Raw genomic sequence first — 23,543 nt, forward strand, 5'->3', positions numbered from 1 at the left:
CGTAACTTGATGGAGTTATTTCTACGAAGAAGCTGCCTGGGATCGACGTTTTAATTTGCAGCCCTCATACCCCACAAATGTTGATGGCTATGCTGTGGTGTTTCCAAAGCTAAAGGATTTTTTAAAAGTGGGAAAAAGGATAAAGGAAAAATTGCAGATTAAACTATTATGATAAAGAAGTACTTAGATTCATGCAAGCTTAATATTTTTGTTTTTCTTTCCTCCTATCTTAAATGATTTCTTCATATGCTTAAAGCAAAGTATATTTAATAAGTATTTTTCCTCATAACCACAAAGTCATTATGGATGTTATATATACTTGGTAATAGAAATGAATCCTAATTGAATTATCATAAAGTGAATACCCAAGGAAATCTTTGTATAGGTATTACTTACATGACAATGATATTAGCTGTGTTTGAATGTTCCTTTAATAATTCATTTAACCTGATCTGCCGGTATGTCTGAAATAAAACAGAACAACGTCATTACTAGACCTTTTGAAAACTGGAATTCACCCTGGTTCATAAAGCTATTAAGTAGACAAAAAGAAACCAAAATCAATTTTGGTATAATAAAAATATCTTTCCAGAATTTTAAAAAAAATTAATGCTTTGCACTATCCAAATATAGTTACAACTTAAAGTAGATTTAGTTTACACCACTGGTTCCTCTCATAACCAACTGCAGTTTTTTTTTTTTTAACATCTTTATTGGAGTATAATTGCTTTACAATGGTGTGTATCTGCTTTATAACAAAATGAATCAGTTATACATATACATATGTTCCCATATCTCTTCCCTCTTGCGTCTCCCTCCCTCCCACCCTCCCTATCCCACCCCTCTAGGTGGTCACAAAGCACCGAGCTGATCTCCCTGTGCTATGCGGCTGCTTCCCACTAGCCATCTGTTTTACGTTTGGTAGTGTATATATATCCATGCCACTCTCTCACTTTGTCACAGCTTACCCTTTCCCCTCCCCATATCCTCAAGTCCATTCTCTAGTAGGTCTGTGTCTTTATTCCTGTCTTGCCCCTAGGTTCTTCATGAACTATTTTTTTTTCTTAGATTCCATATATATGTGTTAGCATACGGTATTTGTTTTTCTCTTTCTGACTTACTTCACTCTGTATGACAGACTCTAGGTCCATCCACCTCACTACAAATAACTCAATTTCGTTTCTTTTTAGGGCTGAGTAATAGTCCATCTTATATATGTGCCACATCTTTATCCATTCATCTGTTGATGGGACACTTAGGTTGCTTCCATGTCCTGGCTATTGTAAATAGAGCTGCAATGAACATTTTGGTACATGATTTTGAATTACAGTTTTCTCAGGGTATATGCCCAGTACTGGGATTGCTGGGTCATATGGTAGTTCTATGTTCAGTTTTTTAAGGAACCTCCATACTGTTCTCCATAGTGGCTCTATCAATTTACATTCCCACCAACAGTGCAAGAGTGTTCCCTTTTCTCCACACCCTCTCCAGCATTTATTGTTTGTAGATTTTTTGATGATGGCCATTCTGACCGGTGTGACATGATATCCCATTGTAGTTTTGATTTGCATTTCTCTAATGATTAATGATGTTGAGCATCCTTTCATGTGTTTGTTGGCAATCTGTATATCTTCTTTGGAGAAATGTCTATTTAGGTCTTCTGCCCATTTTTGGATTGGGTTGTTTGTTTTTTTTGATATTGAGCTGCATGAACTGCTTGTAAATTTTGGCGATTAATCCTTTGTCAGTTGCTTCATCTGCAAATATTTTCTCCCATTCTGAGGGTGGTCTTTTCATCTTGTTTATGGTTTCCTTTGCTGTGCAAAAGCTTTTAAGTTTCATTAGGTCCCATTTGTTTATTTTTGTTTTTATTTCCATTTCTCTAGGAGGTGGGTTCAAAAGGATCTTGCTGTAATTTATGTCATAGAGTGTTCTGCCTATGTTTTCCTCTAAGAGTTTGATAGTGTCTGACCTTACATTTAGGTCTTTAATCCATTTTGAGTTTATTTTTGTGTATGGTGTTAGGGAGTGTTCCCATTTCATACTTTTACATGTACCTGTCCAGTTTTCCCAGCACCACTTATTGAAGAGGCTGTCTTTTCTCCACTGTATATTCTTGCCTCCTTTATCAATGATAAGGTGACCATATGTGCATGGGTTTATCTCTGGGCTTTCTATCCTGTTCCAATGATCTATATTTCTGTTTTTGTGCCAGTACCATACTGCCTTGATTACTGTAGCTTTGTAGTATAGTCTGAAGTCAGGGAGCCTGATTCCTCCAGCTCCGTTTTTCTTTCTCAAGATTGCTTTGGCTGTTCTGGGTCTTCTGTGTTTCCATACAAATTGTGAAATTTTTTGTTCTAGTACTGTGAAAAATGCTATTGTTAGTTTGATAGGGATTGCATTGAATCTGTAGATTGCTTTGGGTAGTAGAGTCATTTTCACAATGTTGATTCTTCCAATCCAAGAACATGGTATATCTCTCCATCTATTTGTATCATCTTTAATTTCTTTCATCAGTGTCATAATTTTCTGCATACAGGTCTTTCGTCTCCTTAGGTAGGTTTATTCCTAGATATTTTATTCTTTTTGTTGCAGTGGTAAATGGGAGTGTTTCCTTAATTTCACGTTCAGATTTTTCATCATTAGTGTATAGGAATGCTAGAGATTTCTGTGCATTAATTTTGTACCCTGTTACTTTACCAAATTCATTGATTAGCTCTAGTAGTTTTCTGGTAGCATCTTTAGGATTCTCTATGTATAGTATCATGTCACCTGCAAACAGTGACAGCTTTACTTCTTCTTTTCCGATTTGGATTCCTTTTATTTCTTTTTCTTCTCTGACTGCTGTGGCTAAAACTTCCAAAACTATGTTGAATAATAGTGGTGAGAGTGGTCAACCTTGTCTTGTTCGTGATCTTAGAGGAAATGGTTTCAGTTTTTCACCATTGAGGACGATGTTGGCTGTGGGTTTGTCATATATGGCCTTTATTATGTTGAGGAACGTTCCTTCTATGCCTACTTTCTGGAGGGTTTTTATCATAAATGGGTGTTGAATTTTGTCGAAAACTTTTTCTGCATCTATTGAGATGATCATATGCTTTTTCTCCTTCAATTTGTTAATATGGTGTATCACACCGATTGATTTGCAAATACTGAAGAATCCTTGCATTCCTGGGAGAAACCCCACTTGATTATGGTGTATGATCCTTTTAATGTCCCACTGCAGTTCTTGATATATATGTCTTAAGTTATTTTTTAAAAAAATCACATGGAAGATTAATGAAAAGGAAGCAGGAGAGAAAGAATACCTTGGTCTTATAAAGTTCAAGCTCATTATCTGTTATTCGCCATGGTTCATCTTCTTTCATTTTATCTGCAATATCTTGTTCTTTATCATCTTCATGAAGTCTGTATGGCTCAATCATTTCATCAAAAGCTACAATACTTAGAAAAACAGAATACAGATAATTAACCTTATGCTGAATTACTTAACAGTAAGATCTTAAACACTAAATTATAACTTGAAAAGTTAGTGTAATTATAACTATAGAAGTTAGTGTTTTCCAACCATCGTGCTCCCTTCCATACTCTGACTATAACAATCACTCTGGCAATTTATTTTGAAAATAGCAATCACTAGTTTCTCTAACTGGTTAGAAATTTAGAATCATATTCATAATAAAAGAACTGCAATTTTAACTGCTAGTGCAGGTTTCCTTGTATGTGCCCCTACTCCTATACCCCAGCCCACCAACCTAAATAAATTTCATCACATTAGCCAAAATGATCCTGTTAAACATTAAGTCTAATTGTGTTACTCCTTTACTCAAAACACTCAATTGCTTTCCCAGTTCAAGTACCACTGAAGAGAAGTAGTGTAAGAAGAGGTACTAGAACATTTTGAAGGGAGGAAAGGGCAGATATTAAACATTTAAGATCCAGAATTAAGCTGTAGGTCCAAAGATACTAAAAAGGACAAAAAAGATAGTGGAAGAACATGAACAGCATTCTAAACCTCTATGAATGTGAAAAACATATTTTTCAGAACCAGTCTCATACAAATCTCCTAGTATATATTCTTCTATAAGAGAAAAAAATGTCTCCCTGACTACAACCTTACAAGGTATACCTTACTGTTCTCTACTTAAAATGAATTCTTTATACCAGCTTCATCAGATATTCAACATATATCTGAAAGTAATTAAAATTATGTACAGTAATATAAATATATATAATTATAACAACTTCCATATACCATTTCCAGGTAGAATAGTCCACAAGTCTACTTTTCTTTGACTCTTGAGAATTCTGAATGCAATTACTATAGGCAAATTCTTAGATTTATTTTTTTCCCTATTTCAGTAAAAAAACAAAATAGTGGAAAGTGTTACACATGTGGAGTAAGGACTGAGTGGTCATAATGAACAATGGAAATTTAAAGAACCATGTGGAATTTCTGTGGCACTAATGATTTTCAAAAACTACTGGTAAATCAGTAATTGAATTCTTCTCTAAATATTAAAAACCCTTTAGACTTACTTCAATATCTGCAATAGGCATGCCAACTATCTGCTAGATTAAAAACAAGTTGACTTCACATGTAACTAACAGCAGGCAAAGTCCCCAGGTAATTAGTTTAAGTTAAATGATCTGTTAGCATGTCTGAGTAGGTCATCCATAAAAGAATCAGAAATTTATACAAAGTAATTAATCCAATAACTTACTTTTCTTTCTTTGGTTTAGTATTAATATCTCCTAAGACCATGATATCAGAGAAGTCTATCCGGAACTTGCTAAGCAAAGTAGCCATCCTAGAACAAAGCATTGAGACACATGAAGGGTGTATATAGAAGTATTCTTATTCTATTTATGGCTGAATCGATAGGTACTAAACAGAGTCCATCTGAATTAACTTACAAAGTAGACATCTAAATTCTGAGTAGAAACTTGTGTTGTATTCTTTTACTTTCTCTGAATCTCTCCTTAGTATCCAATAATGAATGGACAGAGCAAGACATTAATAATGAAATCTGAATGGCAACTAGTTTTTTTAAAGTTAATTTTAGTCAAATTATATTGGTAAGTATATGTATTTCAGTAAAAACTAGTAAACAGTTATTTTAAAATTAGTCCAACTCTGACTTTTCGGGCAAAACTGAAGCTATAACTGATGGCAGATTAAGTTCACAGCTTTTTTTTTTTGTTTGTTTTTTTTAAAACTGGGACAAACGTGAAAAGGAGCTCCAATAAGCCTCTAATTTTTCAGTAAATAAATACCTTTTTGGAGGCAGAGTTGGCAATTAAACTTTGGTGGTAACAATAAAAAAGTTGAAACACACATACAGGAAAAGCAATTAACAAAACAGGATTTTATTTTTAATAAAATGAGTTTTCTAAATTAAGGTAACAGAAAACAAACAAGCTATAGGTTTAACTTTTAAATTACTAGTATTTCTTGCATAATTCATGATTTGAAATGTATAAACACTTAGCTCAACTCCAGTGTAAATCTACTAAGTGCCTAATATGTGTTATAGGACCCACAAAACTCAAATCTAAGATAAGAAAATAATTCAAGCCTCAGAATGTAATGATTGGTATCAAGTATATCGTGTTTCAGGAAGGGAATGTAACAACTACAAAGAAACAGGGAAGGCGTTATAAGGAAGGTGACAATAAGTACTGGGGTTTTAAAGAATGGAGTTATTTTAACAGAGAAGGGAGGAGGCAAGTGAAGAACTATTTGTAGTAGACAGATGAGAGCAGGCAAAGAAGTGAAAGTCTGAAATCATATGTTTGTTTAGAGCAGATGTAGAAATGTAAACTGAAGTACAAGGCGTATTTGGGGGAATAGGAGATATAGACAGAAAGGAAACAGGAGGACAGATTGTAAAGGGCCCTATCGCCTAGACTCTCTGTGGTGTGTAACAGAGAAGAAGTTAAAAATATTTGGGGCAGAGGCATCACATGATCAAAGCTTTGCTTTCTAAACGTGAAACTGGGAGCAATATGCATGATATATTACGAAATGATCAGAGATGAGACACAGTGTACTTAGAGAAGCAATGAAACCAGAACTAGAATTGTGACAGGACAGACAGAAATAAGAAAATGGACAATGCCATCCTGCATTTCTGTTGTCTAGAAGTCTACAAAATATAATGCATATAAAAATATCACTTTTGTGTATTTTTTACCCTGATTTTTCTTTTTAAAAAAGGCTGCTTAACACTTTGATGCTGCAAGTATTTAATAAAGATTTTCTAAAATGTCAATATGTTAAAAAATATTACATATAAGTAAAACCAAGAATCTAAACTTAAACGTTAAGACTAAAAGAGAATGAGGTTTTACTTGTTTAACTAGACTTTTCAGCTTCACTACAGAACAGAGCAACATGACTGACATTTTCTGTGTTGTCTAATTGTTATCCCTATCAAATCTATATTGAAATAATGAAGTACTACTAGATAAATGCCCATCAATTTAAAACAGACTTACGCTCTCCGGTCATGGTCTATTCTGTTTATTTTTCCACCAATGAATACTCTGATCTTACAATCTTTCCACTTTTTCTTGGTAGTCAGAAGATAAGGTATCAATAAGGTCAAACCTGAATCATAAAAATATAACAAATCACTTATTAAAACACTAATTTCTCAATTAAGAACTTTTAATTCAAGTTAGTTGCTAAAAACACCTTTATTATAACTCAATATGAAAGAAAATTGTTCTTTTGTTCTTTCAGTCCTTCCTTAATAATTCAGTCAAAAAGCCACTTGGCCTGAATAAGGAGAGAGGCCCAGTGGAGTCAGGGCCCATGCGAGGAAGTCAAAGAAATGAGATAGTGGCCTGGCAGGGTAGGGAGACTGGTTATATCAGGACTGAGGAAAAGAGAGTATTCACTGAAGCTAACGGGAGCCATGTTTCTCAATGGAATGAGAAACATAAAAAGGGAGAAGCTGGAGCGAACCCTGCAGTGTTGCAATGGAAGTGGTTTCAATCTATACCTGTATATACAAATAGGTGTGTGTGTGGGGGGGTGGGGGGGTGTGTTTCCTACATCTATCCACTAAGAGGGCCTGGGAGCAGTCACACCCTAGTAGAAACGGGCATTTCTAATGCCCTGACCTTTGTTTCTAAATACCATTCTCCACTAAAAGGAATCAAGCCTCTTTGGATAAAGGGTGATTCAAGTGTTGGTGTAGGTAAAGTACAAAACTGAGCCTGGAATGTCTTATTTTATCAGAAAATAAAGAATGATTTGGACATGACAAATGGACACAGAAGTTATCCTAAAGAGAATACTGCTGGCCAAATCTGGGACAACATCAAAACAAACTATGAGAATGAAAAAATCATAATCCACTGAATAAAACAGGAATCCATAAGTCCACACAGAAGTAAAGAGAAAGCTCCTCTTTATAGTTAAACACCAACTAATAAATGAAGAAATGACAGGATTGGAAAAATCACCATTTGGACACCACAAACACACCACAACAATCGTAACAGCAAGAATAAATTCAGGCAGAAATATCAATGGATGCTAAAGATGGTGCCAAAAATAGCAGTAATGATGGTATATGTGCATAGTCTCAAAGTAACTCCCCATGCCCCAAATATCATAATCATGAAAGGGGGTAACGATAAGTTTTCGGTATATAAACCTTGGGAAAACCACCTTACTCAATGGTCAAAGCTACCTTCACCAGTGATGAGACAAATCAACACTATGCCACCTGATAAGACGCAGACAGAAGGGCACAGCATCACTTCTGTGATATTTCTACCCACAGAAACTAATTATGATGAATCATTAAAAAGCACTCCAAATCAAATGACATTGGTACAAAATGGTCTGTAATATCTAAAAATAATGTTAAAGTCATGAAGCTCAAGGAAGGACTGAGCAACTTTCAATTTGAAGGATACTGAAGGGACAGGACAACAAAGTGTGATGCCTGATTCTGGAACTAATCCTGTTGCTTTGGGGGACCTGGCTTAACGGGAATGGGGTCAATGAAGAGTATATACCATTTCCTAGTACTACCCCTAAAACTTCAGAAAATTTAAACTTCTTAAAAACATATATTAGCAACCTTACCTCCATCATCAAAAAGCCACCAGACATCAATAGTGTTCTTTCCCTGTTTTTTCTGAAACTGTGTACTGGCTTCAAGAAGCTTTTGGTCAGCTACATTTAAAGGCACAGCAGGGCCTTTGGGTTCTGAAGGATCAAGCAGAAAAATAAGATATTAGGGAGAAGGTAAATATTAAAGTATATTTTGCCAAATTCCCATAGTTCCCTAACTTTTGTATATTCAAATGTTTATAATGTAGTTGTATATATGACATCAATCATAAGGTTATAGTTGTTTACAATTTAAATATACTTTTAAAAGGGTTACAGATAAAGAATATCTCTATAATACCGAAACTCATCCAAATTATCTTGCCTAATTTCTAATATTTTGAAGCATTCTGAATGAAAGAGAATCATAAAAACTACTAAAGAAAATTATGATCGCTAGATTTTGATTTTTGAAAAGCTGTTTCAGGCTAACTGGGCAAATTAAGCTTATGCCCGTTCCATGAACATAATTTCTTTTGTAATCTGGTTTCTCAATAATTCAAAGCTCAAAAAAAATTTTAAATGTAACGTTATCTGTAATATAAAAGACAGAAAGAAATGGGAGACATATCAATACAGTCATGCAGTTATCACAATGAAACCTCTCAGTCTAAGGAAAAACTCCCTCATCTATACCTAACTTTTGTCCCCTCAATATGTGAGGCCCAATTCTAAAGCCATATAACCACCACATCTTTCTTTGAATCACAGAAAGACTGTGGGAACTCCTAGGAAGGGCACCCATCTACTGTAGGTCTAAAGAACAATTTATCAAGGGAGTTCCCATTATGTATCCCCAGGAATTAAAAAGGAAGGAAAAAAAAATCAGCACCGACTCTGTGAGCAAGCAAATGACTATAATGAAATCCCTACACCAAATTTTAAAAGCATAAATCCACAGAAGGAAGTCTGATCACTTTTGTAGAATGTCTGTCATTCACTTTTCATGCTGCCATGATGTACGCAAAACATGACGAATGATTTTGCATGATGAAATAATATGGCTACCAAACCACACTGCTCCATAACTCTCACCTCTATCTCCTTCTCATAAAATTCATGTACGTTGACATGACTGTATCTCCCAAACGCAGCAGGACTGTGAGAAATATTGTAATTTTTGAAATGAGAAATATATTAGTATCAAAATTAAGGACTTGGCTGGGTATAACTGATGGTAAAGAATGCAAGTGACACTGTAAATAAACCTATTTCAGTGTCTCTACTTATCATCTAAACCATGCAGTTTAAATTTAAAAATTAAAATACTGACTTTCAGGATTTGAATATTTCTGAAATACTACCATGATTTAAAAGAATTTGTCTTTGATTTAAAGGAATTTGTCTTTGATATATCACCTTTTCCTGGGGTAATTTAATGCTTTAGTTGGCCTAATGATAATTTTTCTAATCTGCATTTAATAAAAAACTGTAACATCACCTCACCATGGAAATAAAAACCAAGGTAAAGGAAGAAAATAATAAGATTGGAGTTAAAGAATTAACAGTATGAGAAAAAGGATTAAAATAAAATGATGAAAAATGCCTGCCTTTTTTCAACAGTGGTTGAGTTGGAGTCTTGCCATCCTCTTCCTCATCTAGATTATGTTTAAAAAACACAAAATATAAGTTAATTGCCTTCTTATTAATAAAATAATGAAAATGTAACTAGAACACATTTATAAATAAAACATAGTATGAAGAAACAGTGTGAAAAATAATTAAGACTGAAGATATTTTCTACACTGAGTGTTCAGGATTTGAAAAAGCAAACATATTTTAGACTCCTCCAACAGGGCTACTGAGTAACACCCACCCCTAAATTTCATTCCTGTAAAACGGACAAAAACTTTAGAATTTTTAAACTTTTAAACTTTCATACTTGAAATTAGTTGCTCTGGCTTATAAAGTAGAAATATGATATTATAAAACTGATGTTGCAAGTAATACATAAATTTCAAACATGCCACTGCATCACTGTGCAAATGACTGACAAGGAATTTTAGAAGCACTTAATAGATATATTTGATATTTGTAAAAATTAATCACCACTTGAAATATTTAGGAATTTGATCAGAGACAAGAGTCTTTTGGTTTATATAAAATGCCAGGTTATACAGGAGTGATTTTTCAAATACATAAATTTATATATATACATATATGTATATGTGTGTGTGTATATATATATATATATATACACATACACATATATACACGTGTGTGTGTACATGCATGTATATAGCATATGTTGGTCCATTTACATACCTATAAATATTTCCTAGGGTTAATAGTTTTCCTAATCTGAAATTTTTTTCCTATTCTAAGCTGTACTATTTGTTTAAGGCACATAAAACTCCCAACTTGGACAGGAAAGAGTACACTGCAGTGGGCTCTTGAGTCAGACTCCCAGTATTCCAAGATTACCTCTAACCCTTCTTCTAGCTGTGTGACCTTAAGCTAGTTACTTTACTTAACTCCTCACTTTCCTCATTTGTTAAAAGGGTGAACAATACCTACCTCTTAAGGTTGTCATATTGCAAGCATTAATGCACTCAGCTCAGTGCCTAGCACAAAACATATATTCAAAGGGTACTCTTTCTGTCCCTCTGCATACTGCATGCCTCAATAAGACAGACGTACGAAATATAATAACTATACCAGAATGTTTATAATTCTGAAGACGTTTAAAATTATATAAACTTTCCTATATTTTCTGTACTAATTTTGAAAATAATTGGCTAAATAGAAAATAAGCACAAAATAAATGCTATTTTTGAATGCTAATTTTTATGCCTGTTATGGAACAAGAAACATTTCAATTATTACATTTAATTTAATAGTATTAAATATTACTGTTCATATAAAGTAGATATTTGATATTATCTATTTTTAATGATGATAAAAAACATAAATATAACTATGGACATTCTGTATTCATTTCAAAGAGCTCAGAAATGTCAAGGAAATCTTGACACTGAAAAATGATTTAAACTAAGTTAAAGGCGTTTACATTTTTATAATAAAAAGATGAGTAGAAATGTACTGACCCAGTTCCCTACTCTATAAAAATAGACTTCATAAGATTGTGACATACATTAATGAGCTAATGAATGGATAACATCTACTACAATGTGAGAGGAACAGTAGATGCCTGATAAATATATTACTTCTCCTCCTATCATAGTTTTACCTGTTAATTCCTAACAGATTCCGTAAAGAAAGGATCTGTTTTAGGCAAGAGAAAATGACAACAACAACAAACAAGAGGAAATGAAAGAATGTATACCACAAACTAAAAATAAATGCAGGAACATAAGAAGAGTTATCAGAACCAGTTTATAGAATTTTGAGGTGAAATAGAAAAAAAAAGATTATAATCAAGCCAGCAAAGAATTGATATGGAAAATGGGTCTCAACTAAACTCTCAACTACCACTACTCTAAGCAAACAAGGTAAATAAGGAGGAAAGAAAAAAGCAACATTAATGCTTCTAAATAATCTAGAAGAGATTTCAGAGGTAGGAGTTGTCCAAGGTTATCAATTTCAGAAAAAGAATGGTAATTATTTTACAGGAAGCAAAAGTATGATACGGTTTGATGATTTACAGTGCAGATTTTTCTTGTTGCATGTCAGCTGGGAGTAGGACAGATGGAGATACTAGGCTGAACAGAGGTAGGAGAGTGAGGGTGGGAGAGTAAGATTTGGAAGTCATTCCTCTTTCCTTCTCATAAACATGACATAGAGATTTGTGGATGAAATTATCCCAAAGTCTCAGGAGATTTGGAAATCTTTTTTTGGCTTAAACCACATTAGCCACCAGGAGTATTTATTTCTGTAATTATGGCCCAACAGTTCAGCAGACAAACGTAAATTGCTCATTTCTTGGGAGGAGACTACATTGAGCAATAAAATTATACTTGATATTTTACTACATTGTTTTACCTGAACAATACCAGGTACAGTAGATGTAAAAATATTCTGAGTATCTCAGCACATAAACAAAACCCCTGGTATTGAAGTATCTTGATTTACAAAAAAAATTATGTAAACTAATTTTATAAACATCATTCCTTTCAGTGTTATCATATGCTATATACACATTACTCCAAAACTACCATGTTTCTTTCCAAGTTCAGATTAATCTATGCTTCAAATTAAAATTAAGTATAAATAAAAACATACAAGAGCATGTTTAATAAACTGGCATGGTTTCTGTTCTATGATCTACTTAATACCTTAAAAATAATCATTTGTAGCCATCTTGGAAAGGCATAAATTTTACCTGAGCAACTAGAAATGAACAATACACGTTTGAGAACTGGTTACTTTGTAAGACATACCATATAATAAAAACTATTTCTTCCAAAATTAAAACATTACCATTAATAAAACTTCTTGTTTGAATAAAAATTACCTTTATGTGTAATGGATTTTTCGCTAGATGGTTTAGAAGTATCTAAATCTGATTTTTTACTATACTCCACACTTAGTACCACATCCTTAACACCAGGAGACTTCTCTTGTGATGACAGTAATTCTTCTGTAGACATAAAGTATTCAAAATGTTATCTGAATCTTTTAACAAAAGAGGGCATCATGGTATAATAGCAATTAAATGACAATTTTAAGCAAAGTTGATAATGGTAAGTTTATAATGAATAATTTCTTATTATAAACAAATGTGACAATCAATTTTGAAATGACTATTCAACTAAATATCTTTAGCCACAACTAACTGTCAGACATTTGAATTAGGTGATGGGGAATCAGTAATGAGTGAGATGTACAGAACATAAGAATCTGGTACACAAAAGAATGATGTATAAAATGTGAACCAACTCTACTCCAAAAGTCATTTACACATGAAAAAATTTAGGATGTGACAAATGTTCATATACATATAAGATGACAGACAACAGTGAAAAATTATACCCATGACTATAAAGCCAAAACTAGGGGATAGAGTTCTTTCCTAAGCTCATGGTGAAAGTGCCGTCTCTATTTTTAAAGCACTTTCTTCATTTTTTGTTTTTTGGGAAGGAGTTAGTAAACGTTTAGCTTCCACAATAAAAAAGATTTATCATAAAGACAAACATAATATGAAATTGATCTTCTGTCCATAATCCTCATCACTGATATGTGTATATTAAGAGAAATAACAATAGAAAGTATGTAAGCCTCAGTGCCAGCACTATGCTAAGAGCTTCACAGACAGTATCTTCACAATAGCCTTATGAATAAAGATGAGGAAACTGAGGCTTGGAAGTCAACAAATTTGCCCCAGCTACAAAACTACTAAGAGAAAAAGCTGGAATTTGCAAAGCATATCTGACTCTACAGCCTATGCTCTTAAGCCCTGTGCTAAAGCAAATTCCTGTCTCCAAATCTTAATGATGAATAAGGAGACTTTCAAAACAATTCTTATGATTATAAACACGTGAAAATATTTTCTTGAACTTCCAATCACATTTAAATCTCAGCAAATTACAGAGTATATCATTTATTAGCCAAACTCTGATGTTTTTGAGAGTGAAAGGGAACACTACTAATAATTATGCAGAGTTATTAACAGGTATCCTAAACCAAAATTACTGTTAGAGCATAACAAGCATAATAAATAGTATTTTGCAAGGCCTACTCCAGAGTAAGAAAATGCATTTTCAGCAGGCCATACTTTTGTGTTACATGGATAAAGACCTCAAAGCATTCCTTTCAGAAATGCACAATACCCTTAAAGTGGTGGGGGGAGTGGGAGGATTAGAACAGCTTAAATACATGAACAGATGAGGAAAGTTCATTATATGCCTCTCAGCTATTTAGCCTTAGCTAATTTTGATGACCTGGTTAATTAATTGATAAGGTTAAAATATTAGGTACACAAATTTTCTTAAACTTACAGTATTTTTTAAGCTACAAGGAAATCATTACAGGGTATGGAATTTTCCATACTTTTTATAAAGTTGCCCAAAGTGCTAAGTATACTTTAACAGGTTTTAAGCTTAATGAAAAAAAAGTTTTAAAAGCTTAAAAAATTATATAGTTTGAGAGGAGATCAGTGGGTGTCAGGGGTTAGAGAACAGGGAAAGGGTATGAATGGAAGCTATAATGCAGTAGCACAAGGGAGATCTCTGTGGTGATGGAACAACTCTGTATCTTACATGAAACAACATATGTGACAAGTGAAACAGAACCACACACATGTGCTTGTGTGCACATTTGTACATACAAGTGTATGTAAAACCGGTGAAACCTGAATAAGGTATGTAAATTGTCCCAATGTCAATTTCCTGGTTTTGATACAGAACTATAGATAAGATGTTACCAGTGGGGGAAACTGGAGGGAGGGTACACAAATTTTTGTGAATCTATAATTACTTCAAAATGAGAAAGTTACAAAATATAGTCTTTTCTGAAGAAAGAGTAAATGATATAACAAAGTTTAGTTTTTCATTATTAATATGCCTCTATGTACAAAGTATATCTTCCATAAACATGAAAATGTCTAAAATGTTTTCCTCTGATTATTTTATTTATCATGTAGTTTTATAACTTTGGCCAAACTACAATCATAACTAATGTTTGTTTCTCTTAAACTTATGATTTGAATTGAATTTTATTCTATTAATAATTACTAGCCACCATTCAGGTTGGTACAAAGAGAAAATCCAAACTTTGGTAGAGCCAATCAGATCTGATCTTAAAATGCCATACAATAAGTATATGACACATATTAGATGGTAAATATTAAAATTATTAAAGAATTTGTAGAATTACATATAATTTTCTAACAAAGTAATTTATATTTTTAAGATAAAAAATGTATTTCAAACAAGATTTACCTTGTCCTTGAAGATGAGATATATCCAGACCCTCTTTTAGGCGGATAACTACTACTCCATATTGTATATCAAAGGCGTCACTGTAACAAGAAAAAAACAAAAAAAAATTCTTTTAAATCACAAAAATTTCTGTCTCTCTCCTCTATAAAATGAAGGCAATAGTAGATGATCTCTAAATTTACTTTCAGCTTTAAGTATCTGATTCTTATAATATGCTTTAAAAATTACAGTGACATCCATATTTTCTCCAGATTCACTGGAGAAAAAATTAATAGACATGTTAACCTTCCTCTGCTGTACTGTGAAAGATCTAATTAACTATTAGAGAAGAAATAACTACAAGTATTTTAAAAAATAGTTAATAAAGTAATTGAATCAAAATCAATTTCCTTAAAGAAAACCCAGTGAATATAGCTCTTAGTCTACTTCAGACTAAAATAGCTAAATGTTTTTGCTATAAGGTATAGAAATTTCTATAATGTATATAATTTCTTTAAGCTATAGAAGTTGATTTGCAGTTTCAGACCCTCCATACTGTTAATATATACATAGTAAATAAAGTATACCTCAACTGTTCAAGGTATTTAAAATCACAACCAGAACATAAGTGTCACAAGATAAAAGAGTAAGCAGTATCACTGCTTTAAAATAGCCATCAATGTCTATGGTTCCAGAAACCAGAGAGCAATATTTTACCTATCTTTAAACTGCTGCTTGACATATAATACTTGGATTAATACTTGACTCTCAGAGCAAACATTCACTTCAGTTCCTAAAAGATCAGTGTCAGAAAAGACTCCTTTCTTTCAGTGCTCCCATTATGACAAACTACAACTAATAATGAATGAATTATTTGCAAAAATGTCACTTTTTCTATTTTCTAGGATAATTACTCCATCTCACTGGTCTTACGTCTTCAAAGAAAAAAAGCATACTCTTTGGCTCAAAGCCCACATGATGTAGTCTTTCTTTCACAGTCTCCTTCTTTCCCTAATCCCCATGCGTACAAAGTACAGACTACAGAATTAGAAAGGGAGAGTGAAGTGCTGTTTACGAAAAAGTTAACAAACCCAAAGCCAAAGACCAGTCACAACCTCTGACAAACCAGCAGAGCTTGAATTTTACTAAAAACCATTTAACAATTACTTGGGAAATCTTAAGTATCGTATATTTTACTAATGAATATAAAGAGATTTATGAAAGTAAAGTATGAGATCTGGTTACTTCCACAAAGATGTTTCAAGGTAGCTATGAAAACAAAAGCATTATATGTGATACAGGCAAATAATTATATGGTTCTACCAATAGATACAACAGGAGCTCCAGGAAGGGAAATAACTCCAGTGAGTTAAGGATAAACAGATAAAAATTCACAGAGAAGTAGGATTTGAATCTGGTACTAGAGTTATTTTGCCAAATATAAATTTTTTTTAAATGACAATTTTTATAAAGAAATACTTTATAATGAGTGAACAGTTCTATTTCAGCAGCATCTGTGACAAGAAAAAGACTACTCTTCAAGTATGATGTACTAAGAGGGAATCCTTATCCTCTATAAAACAGTGTGAATGAGATAAAGAGATTTGCTAAATAAATACTAGGAATACTAGAAAAGGTACTTTTCAAGATTAAAAACAAAATATGACAAAATAGAAATTTTATTTTTTATTAAATAACTCACTCCCAAAACACCTTTGTAATAGATTAAACAGATACGTATCCAAAAATAACATGGATAGATTCAAATCAGAAAGACAAAGTAACAAAAGGATAAGAACTCATTAGACAACCTGTAAGAAGGAAATTAAAGTGAAGTAAATCAAAACTATGCTGTCTTATAAACATCATTGGAAATACCACTGAAAAGTGAATAGTAAACACAGAACTTAGTACTTCAAGGGGGTGGAAAAGCAAACATGTAAGTGCATTTTAAAAAAAGAAATGTAAATAACTTCCAAATGATTATTTTCATTCTATGCTTCTACTAGAAGAGACTATATGAGAAACAGACTTCAAAAACCAGTGCAAGCTTTCAAAATTAATATTTTCTGAATCAACTAAGTTACTGAATTAAAAGGATACTTACTTAAAAAAAAAAAGGATACTTACTGAAATAAGTTTATATACATATCCATATCCCTCATATCTGCTTGCAACCAGTCTTTCTTAAATCCAAGGACAAGTGTGTTTGGTTTCATACGCCCAAGACCAGCAGCCTAAAACACAGAAAAAATACAACTTTAAAGATATGCCACTCACAAAATGCTTTTTAAATGACAATATCCTCCTAATGGACAGCCTCTAAACATTTTTATTTTTAACGTGTTTTTATAAATTTATTTATTTTATTTATTTTTGGCTGTGTTGAGTCTTCGTTGCTACGCATGGGCTTTCTCTAGTTGCAGTGAGCGGGGGCTACTCTTCATTGGGGTGCGGGGGCTTCTCACTGCTGTGGCTTCTCTTGTTGCGGAGCATGGGCTCTAGGCGCGTGGGTTTTCGTAGTTGTGGCTCGTGGGCTCTAGAGCGTAGGCTCAGTAGTTGTGGCGCATGGGTTTAGTTGCTCCACGGCATGTAGGATCTCCCCAGACCAGGGATCAAACCAGTGTCCCCTGCATTAGCAGGTGGATTCTTAACCACTGTGCCACCAGGGAAGTCCCTAAACATAAAATTGTGTACCCTTATCAGCAAAAATAGTTGAGCATCCAATGCATGTTTATAAATTATACATACATTCATTATATTACTTATGATTAAACATACACAAAAATAGAAGATAAACACCTGAAAAGTTCTAAATGTATATTTTGTACTTTTATGATTTATCAGAATTTTCATTTTTAGGAAGGGAAAGATGATGGAATATACTTAACCTTTCATAAAAATCATAACAATACAGTGGTATTCCCAGTTACATATTTTGCCATTAAAACCTAGAAGCAGAAGTCCAAATTGAATACATGCGTTGTTGGCTACAGTTCAGAATTCCATCAGTTTTTCTTGCAACTTCATGTAGAGTTGCAATTCAATATGCTTATACAAATATGCTCCCAGATCCAATTAATTTCCTTTGTAATTTTTTAAAAATTAATTAATTTTTGTCTGCATTGTATCTTTGTTGCTCACATGGGCTTTAGTTGCAGCGAGTGGGGGCTACTCTTCATTGTGGTGCGCAGGCTTCTCACTGCAGTGGCTTCTCTTGTTGCGGAGTGTGGGCTCTAGGCGCGCGGGCTTCAGTAGTTGTGGCACGCGGGCTAAGTAGTTGTGGCTTGCGGACTCTAGAGCACAGGCTCAGTAGTTGTGGCACATGGGCTTAGTTGCTCTGCGGCATGTGTAATCTTCCCGGACCAGGGCTTGAACCTACGTCTCCTGCACTGGCAGGTGGATTCTTAACCAGTGCGCCACCAGGGAAGTCCTCTTTCATAATATTTTAAAACACACTAAAAATTCTATTCCCAAGGTTGGCTACTCACATAAGATTTTTTTTTTATGGTAAAAGATAAATAAAACAGTTTGCCATTTTAGCCATTTTAACATGTACAATTCAATGGCATTAATTACATTCACAATGTTGTACAACCAACCCCACTATCTGTTTCCAAAAGTTTCTCATCACCTTAAACAGAAATTCTGTAAACACTAAGTAATAACTACCCGTTCTTTCCTCCCTCCAGGCCCTGGTAACACCTAATCTACTTTTGTCTCTACGAGTTTGCTTATCCTAGATATTTCCTATAAATGGAATCACACAATATTTGTCCCTTGTGTCTGGCTTATTTCATTTAGCATAATGTCTTCCAGGTTCATCCATGTTACAGCATCTATTAGAACTTCTTTCCTTTTTATGGCTGAATAATATTTCATTCTATGTGTATACTACATTTTGTCTATCCATTCATCTGTTGACACATGCTTAGGTTGTTTCTATCTTTTGGCTACTGTGAATAATGCTGCAACAAACACTGGCCTACAAATATCTGTGTGACTCCCAGCTTTTAATTTCTTTGGGTATATGCCTAGGAGTAGACTTGCTGGATATACAGTAATTCCTTGTTTAGACTTTTGAGGAACTACTAAGCTGTCTCCCACAGCAGCTGCATCATTTCACACTCCCACCAGCAATGCAAAGGTTCCAATTTCTCCACATCCTCAGCAACACTTGTTAGTTCCTGTTTGTTTGTTTACTTAATTACACACATGCTAGTAGTGTAAAATGGTATCTCACTGTAGCTTTGATTTGCATTGCTCTAGTGACTAATGATACTGAACATTTTTTCATGTGCTTATTAGTTATCTTTATTTCTTTGGAGAAATGTTTATTCAAGTTATTAGCAAATTTTTTAATTGGGTTGTCTGTCTTCTTGTTGCTGCTTTAGGAATTCTATGTATATTTTGGATATTAAACCTTATCAGATATATGATGTAAAAAGATTTTCTTCCATTCTGTAGATTGTCTTTTCATTTTCTTGATAATGTCCTTAGATGCACAAAAGTTTTTAATTGTGAAGTCGAATTTGTTTACTTATTTGTTTTGTTGCTTGTGCTTTTGGTGCCATATCTAAGAATCCATTGCCAAATTCAAGGTCATGAAGATCTACTTCTATGTTTTCTTTAAAGAGCTTTATGGTTTTAGCCCTTATATTTAGATCTTAGATCCATTTTGAATTAATATTTTATGTGCCATGAGGTCACACTTAAGTTTTTATAAGTGATATACTTAAATCATTTTTTGTTAAACTTACCAAGTGCTGACCATGTGCCAGACACTGTTGTAAAGACTGCATAATTAGGGAACAAAAGAAATAAGCCTAACCATGTAAAGTTTACATTCATTTTCAAAATGTTCTATCCATGCACAACTTTCTTTCAAGAAATAAGAATTTTTTTTCCACTCTACTATAAACAATGCTTTGCCCTCAGGAGACAGATAAAGAATATTTTTTATTTAAAAAACTGTTATATAGCAAGGTAGCCACTAACCACACAACATAATTTTGATATTTTTGGGGTTTTTTGGTAAAAGAAAACCAAGAAATATCTTCAAGTTTTATTGTTTTTTAATGAAGTAAGCTACAAGATGACCAGCAACTTCTTGATGGTACAAAATACTGTGAGAGTTACTCTGTTTCTCATCACAAACTTTGGTTACAACCTTATTATAATTAAAAGGTTTTATTTTTATAAAATTGACAGTAACATTCAGAGGTACTCTGTGCACTTCTGTTTTCAACTTCATTATCGTAATAACTTTCCCTTGAATGAGTAAAGAAATTTCACATCTATCAGTCATCCTAAATCCTTTGTAAATTCTAATCGAAGTACCTATTCAGTTAGAAGTAATGTTTTCAGTTTCCATAAAACATCATGTGTTTTAAAGAAATAACATTACTGAAAATATGTCTTCTCTGGAACATATTCCTTTTGGCTCACAGAAAATCAGTTCTTCATGGACTTCCATAATTGAAACTGATATAGCAAAATGCAGTCATCTGAAGCTTATTACAAATAGCTTCGGTTTCAATCAAAACATTCTCACTGTGTTGTTTTTTTGAATCGTTAGCAATGTTTTCTGTGAATCTTCCACCAGAACTTGCTGACAAGAAAGGCATTTAGTTTGTTACAATATTTTTCTGTGTATCATCATAACCATTTTTACTGTAGCAGAAAGAACAACTCTTTCCCCAATAGTATGTGGCTTTTTATTTCTGTCATGACTATTAAGTAAAAACATTTCCAAACATCATGGTTATCTAATTTAGTTAAGTACTGCCATGAGATTCATATTTAAGAATTACTAACAAAAAATGAAGGAAACAACAGCAAAGATCAATAAAACTAAAAGCTGGTTGTTTGAGAAGATAAACGAAATTGATAAACCATTAGCCAGACTCATCAAGAAAAACAGGGAGAAGACTCAATAGAACTAGAAATGAAAAAGGAAAATAACAACTGACACTGCAGAAATACAAAGGATCATGAGAGATTACTACAAGCAACTATATGCCAATAAAATGGACAACCTGGAAGAAATGGACAAATTCTTAGAAAGGTACAACCTTCCAAGACTGAACCAGGAAGAAACAGAAAATATGAACAGACCAATCACAAGCACTGAAATTGAAACTGTGATTAAAAATCTTCCAACAGGGCTTCCCTGGTAGCGCAGTGGTTGAGAGTCCGCCTGGCGATGCAGGGGACACAGGTTCATGCCCCGGTCCGGGAAGATCCCACATGCCGCGGAGTGGCTGGGCCTGTAAGCCATGGCTGCTGGGCCTGCGCGTCCGGAGCCTGTGCTCCGCAATGGGAGAGGCCGCAACAGTGAGAGGTCCGCATACCGAAAAAAAAAAAATATTCCAACAAACAAAAGCCCAGGACCAGATAGCTACACAGGCGAATTCTATCAAATATTTAGAGAAAGCTAAAACCTCTCCTTCTCAAACTCTTGCAAAATATAGCAGAGGGAGAAACACTCCCAAACTCATTCTACGAGGCCACCATCACCCTGATAACAAAACCAGACAAAGATGTCACAAAGAAAGAAAACTACAGGCCAATATCACGGATGAACATAGATGTAAAAATCCTCAACAAAATACTAGCAAACAGAATCTGACAGCACAATAAAAGGATCATACACAATGATCAAGTGGGATTTATCCCAGGAATGCAAGGATTCTTCAATATATGCAAATAGATGTGATACACCATATTAACAAATTGAAGGATAAAAACCCTATAATCATCTCAATAGATGGAGAAAAAGCTTTCAACAAAATTCAACACCCATTTATGATAAAAACCCTCCAGAAAGTAAGCATAGAGGGAACTTACCTCAACATAATAAAGGCCATATATGACAAACCCTCAGCTAACACTGTTCTCAATGGTGAAAAACTGAAACCATTTCCTCTAAGATCAGGAACAAGACAAGGTTGTCCACTCTTACCACTATTATTCAACACAGCTTTGGAAGTTTTAGCCACAGCAATCAGAAAAGAAAAAGAAATAAAAGGAATCCAAATCGAAAAAGAAGTAGTAAACTGTCACTGTTTGCAAAGGACATGATACTATACATAGAGAATCCTAAAGATGCTACCAGAAACTACTAGAACTAATCAATGAATTTGGTAAAGTAGCAGAATACAAAATTAATGCACAGAAATCTCTAGCATTCCTATACACTAATGATGAAAAATCTGAAAGAGAAATTAAGGAAACACTCCCATTTACCACTGCAACAAAAAGAATAAAATACCTAGGAATAAACTTACCTAAGAAGACAAAAGACCTATATGCAGAAAACTATAAGACACTGATGAAAGAAATTAAAGACAAGACAAACAGATGGAGAGATATACCATGTTTTTGGATTGGAAGAATCAACATTGTGAAAATGACTCTACTACCCAAAGCAATCTACAGATTCAATGCAATCCCTATCAAGCTACCACTGGCATTTTTCACAGACTAGAACAAAAAAACTGCACAATTTGTATGGAAACAGAAAAGACCCCGAATAGCCAAAGCAATCTTGAGAAAGAAAAATGGAGCTGGAGGAATCAGGCTCCCTGACTTCAGAATATACTACAAAGCTACAGTAATCAAGGCAGTATGGTACTGGCACAAAAACAGAAATATAGGTCAATGGAACAGGATAGAAAGCCCAGAGAAAAACCCACGCACATACGGTCACCTTATTTTTGATAAAGGAGGCAAGAACATACAGTGGAGAAAAGACAGCCTCTTCAGTAAGTGCTGTTGGGGAAACTGTACAGCCTCATGTAAAAGAATGAAATTAGAACACTCCCTAACACCATACACAAAAATAAACTCAAAATGGATTAAAGACCTAAATGTAAGGCCAGACACTATCAAACTCTTAGAGGAAAACATAGGCAGAACACTCTATGACATAAATCACAACAGGATCCTTTTCAACCAACCTCCTAGAGAAATGGAAATAAAAACAAAAATAAACAAATGGGATCTAATGAAACTTAAAAGCTTTTGCACAGCAAAGGAAACCATAAACAAGACAGAAAGACAACCCTCAGAATGGGAGAAAATATTTGCAAATGAAGCAACTGACAAAGGATTAATCTCCAAAATTTACAAGCAGCTCATGCAGCTCCATATCAAAAAAACAAAATACCCAATCCAAAAACGGGCAGAAGACCTAAATAGACATTTCTCCAAAGAAGATATACAGATCGCCAACAAACACATGAAAGGATGCTCAACATCACTAACCATTAGAGAAATGCAAATCAAAACTACAATGAGATATCATCTCACACCGGTCAGAATGGCTATCATCAAAAAATCTAGAAACAATAAATGCTGGAGAGGGTGTGGAGAAAAGGGAACCCTCCTGCACTGTTAGTGGGAATGTAAATTGATACAGATACAGCCACTATGGAGAACAGTATGGAGGTTCCTTAAAAAACTAAAAATAGAACTACCATATGTCCCAGCAATCCCACTACTAGGCACATACCCTGAGAAAACCATAATTCAGAAAGAGTCAAGTACCACAATATTCATTGCAGCTCTATTTACAATAGCCAGGA

The 23,543-nt window shown here is 33.9% G+C and overlaps 1 protein-coding gene and 1 long non-coding RNA gene across 3 annotated transcripts in view; one reads left to right on the forward strand and one right to left on the reverse strand.

Annotated features, from left to right (window-relative positions):
* The window catches only part of LOC132423319 (uncharacterized), a 41,921-nt gene that overhangs the window by 11,618 nt on the left and 6,760 nt on the right, over positions 1-23,543 (forward strand). The gene's annotated exons all lie outside the window — the stretch shown is intronic.
* Positions 1-23,543, reverse strand: part of SLC12A2 (solute carrier family 12 member 2) — a 108,878-nt gene that overhangs the window by 3,866 nt on the left and 81,469 nt on the right. Inside the window, exons 18-26 of the mRNA XM_060008922.1 lie at positions 17,086-17,192; positions 14,977-15,056; positions 12,552-12,677; positions 9,688-9,735; positions 8,111-8,233; positions 6,505-6,616; positions 4,728-4,814; positions 3,312-3,447; positions 397-464 (exon numbers count right to left, since the gene is read on the reverse strand). Coding sequence (XP_059864905.1) covers positions 397-464; positions 3,312-3,447; positions 4,728-4,814; positions 6,505-6,616; positions 8,111-8,233; positions 9,688-9,735; positions 12,552-12,677; positions 14,977-15,056; positions 17,086-17,192 — 887 coding nt within the window. The remainder of the gene's footprint in view (positions 1-396; positions 465-3,311; positions 3,448-4,727; positions 4,815-6,504; positions 6,617-8,110; positions 8,234-9,687; positions 9,736-12,551; positions 12,678-14,976; positions 15,057-17,085; positions 17,193-23,543) is intronic.

The sequence above is a fragment of the Delphinus delphis genome, chromosome 3, assembly GCF_949987515.2.
Source record: "Delphinus delphis chromosome 3, mDelDel1.2, whole genome shotgun sequence".
NCBI lineage: Eukaryota > Metazoa > Chordata > Mammalia > Artiodactyla > Delphinidae > Delphinus > Delphinus delphis.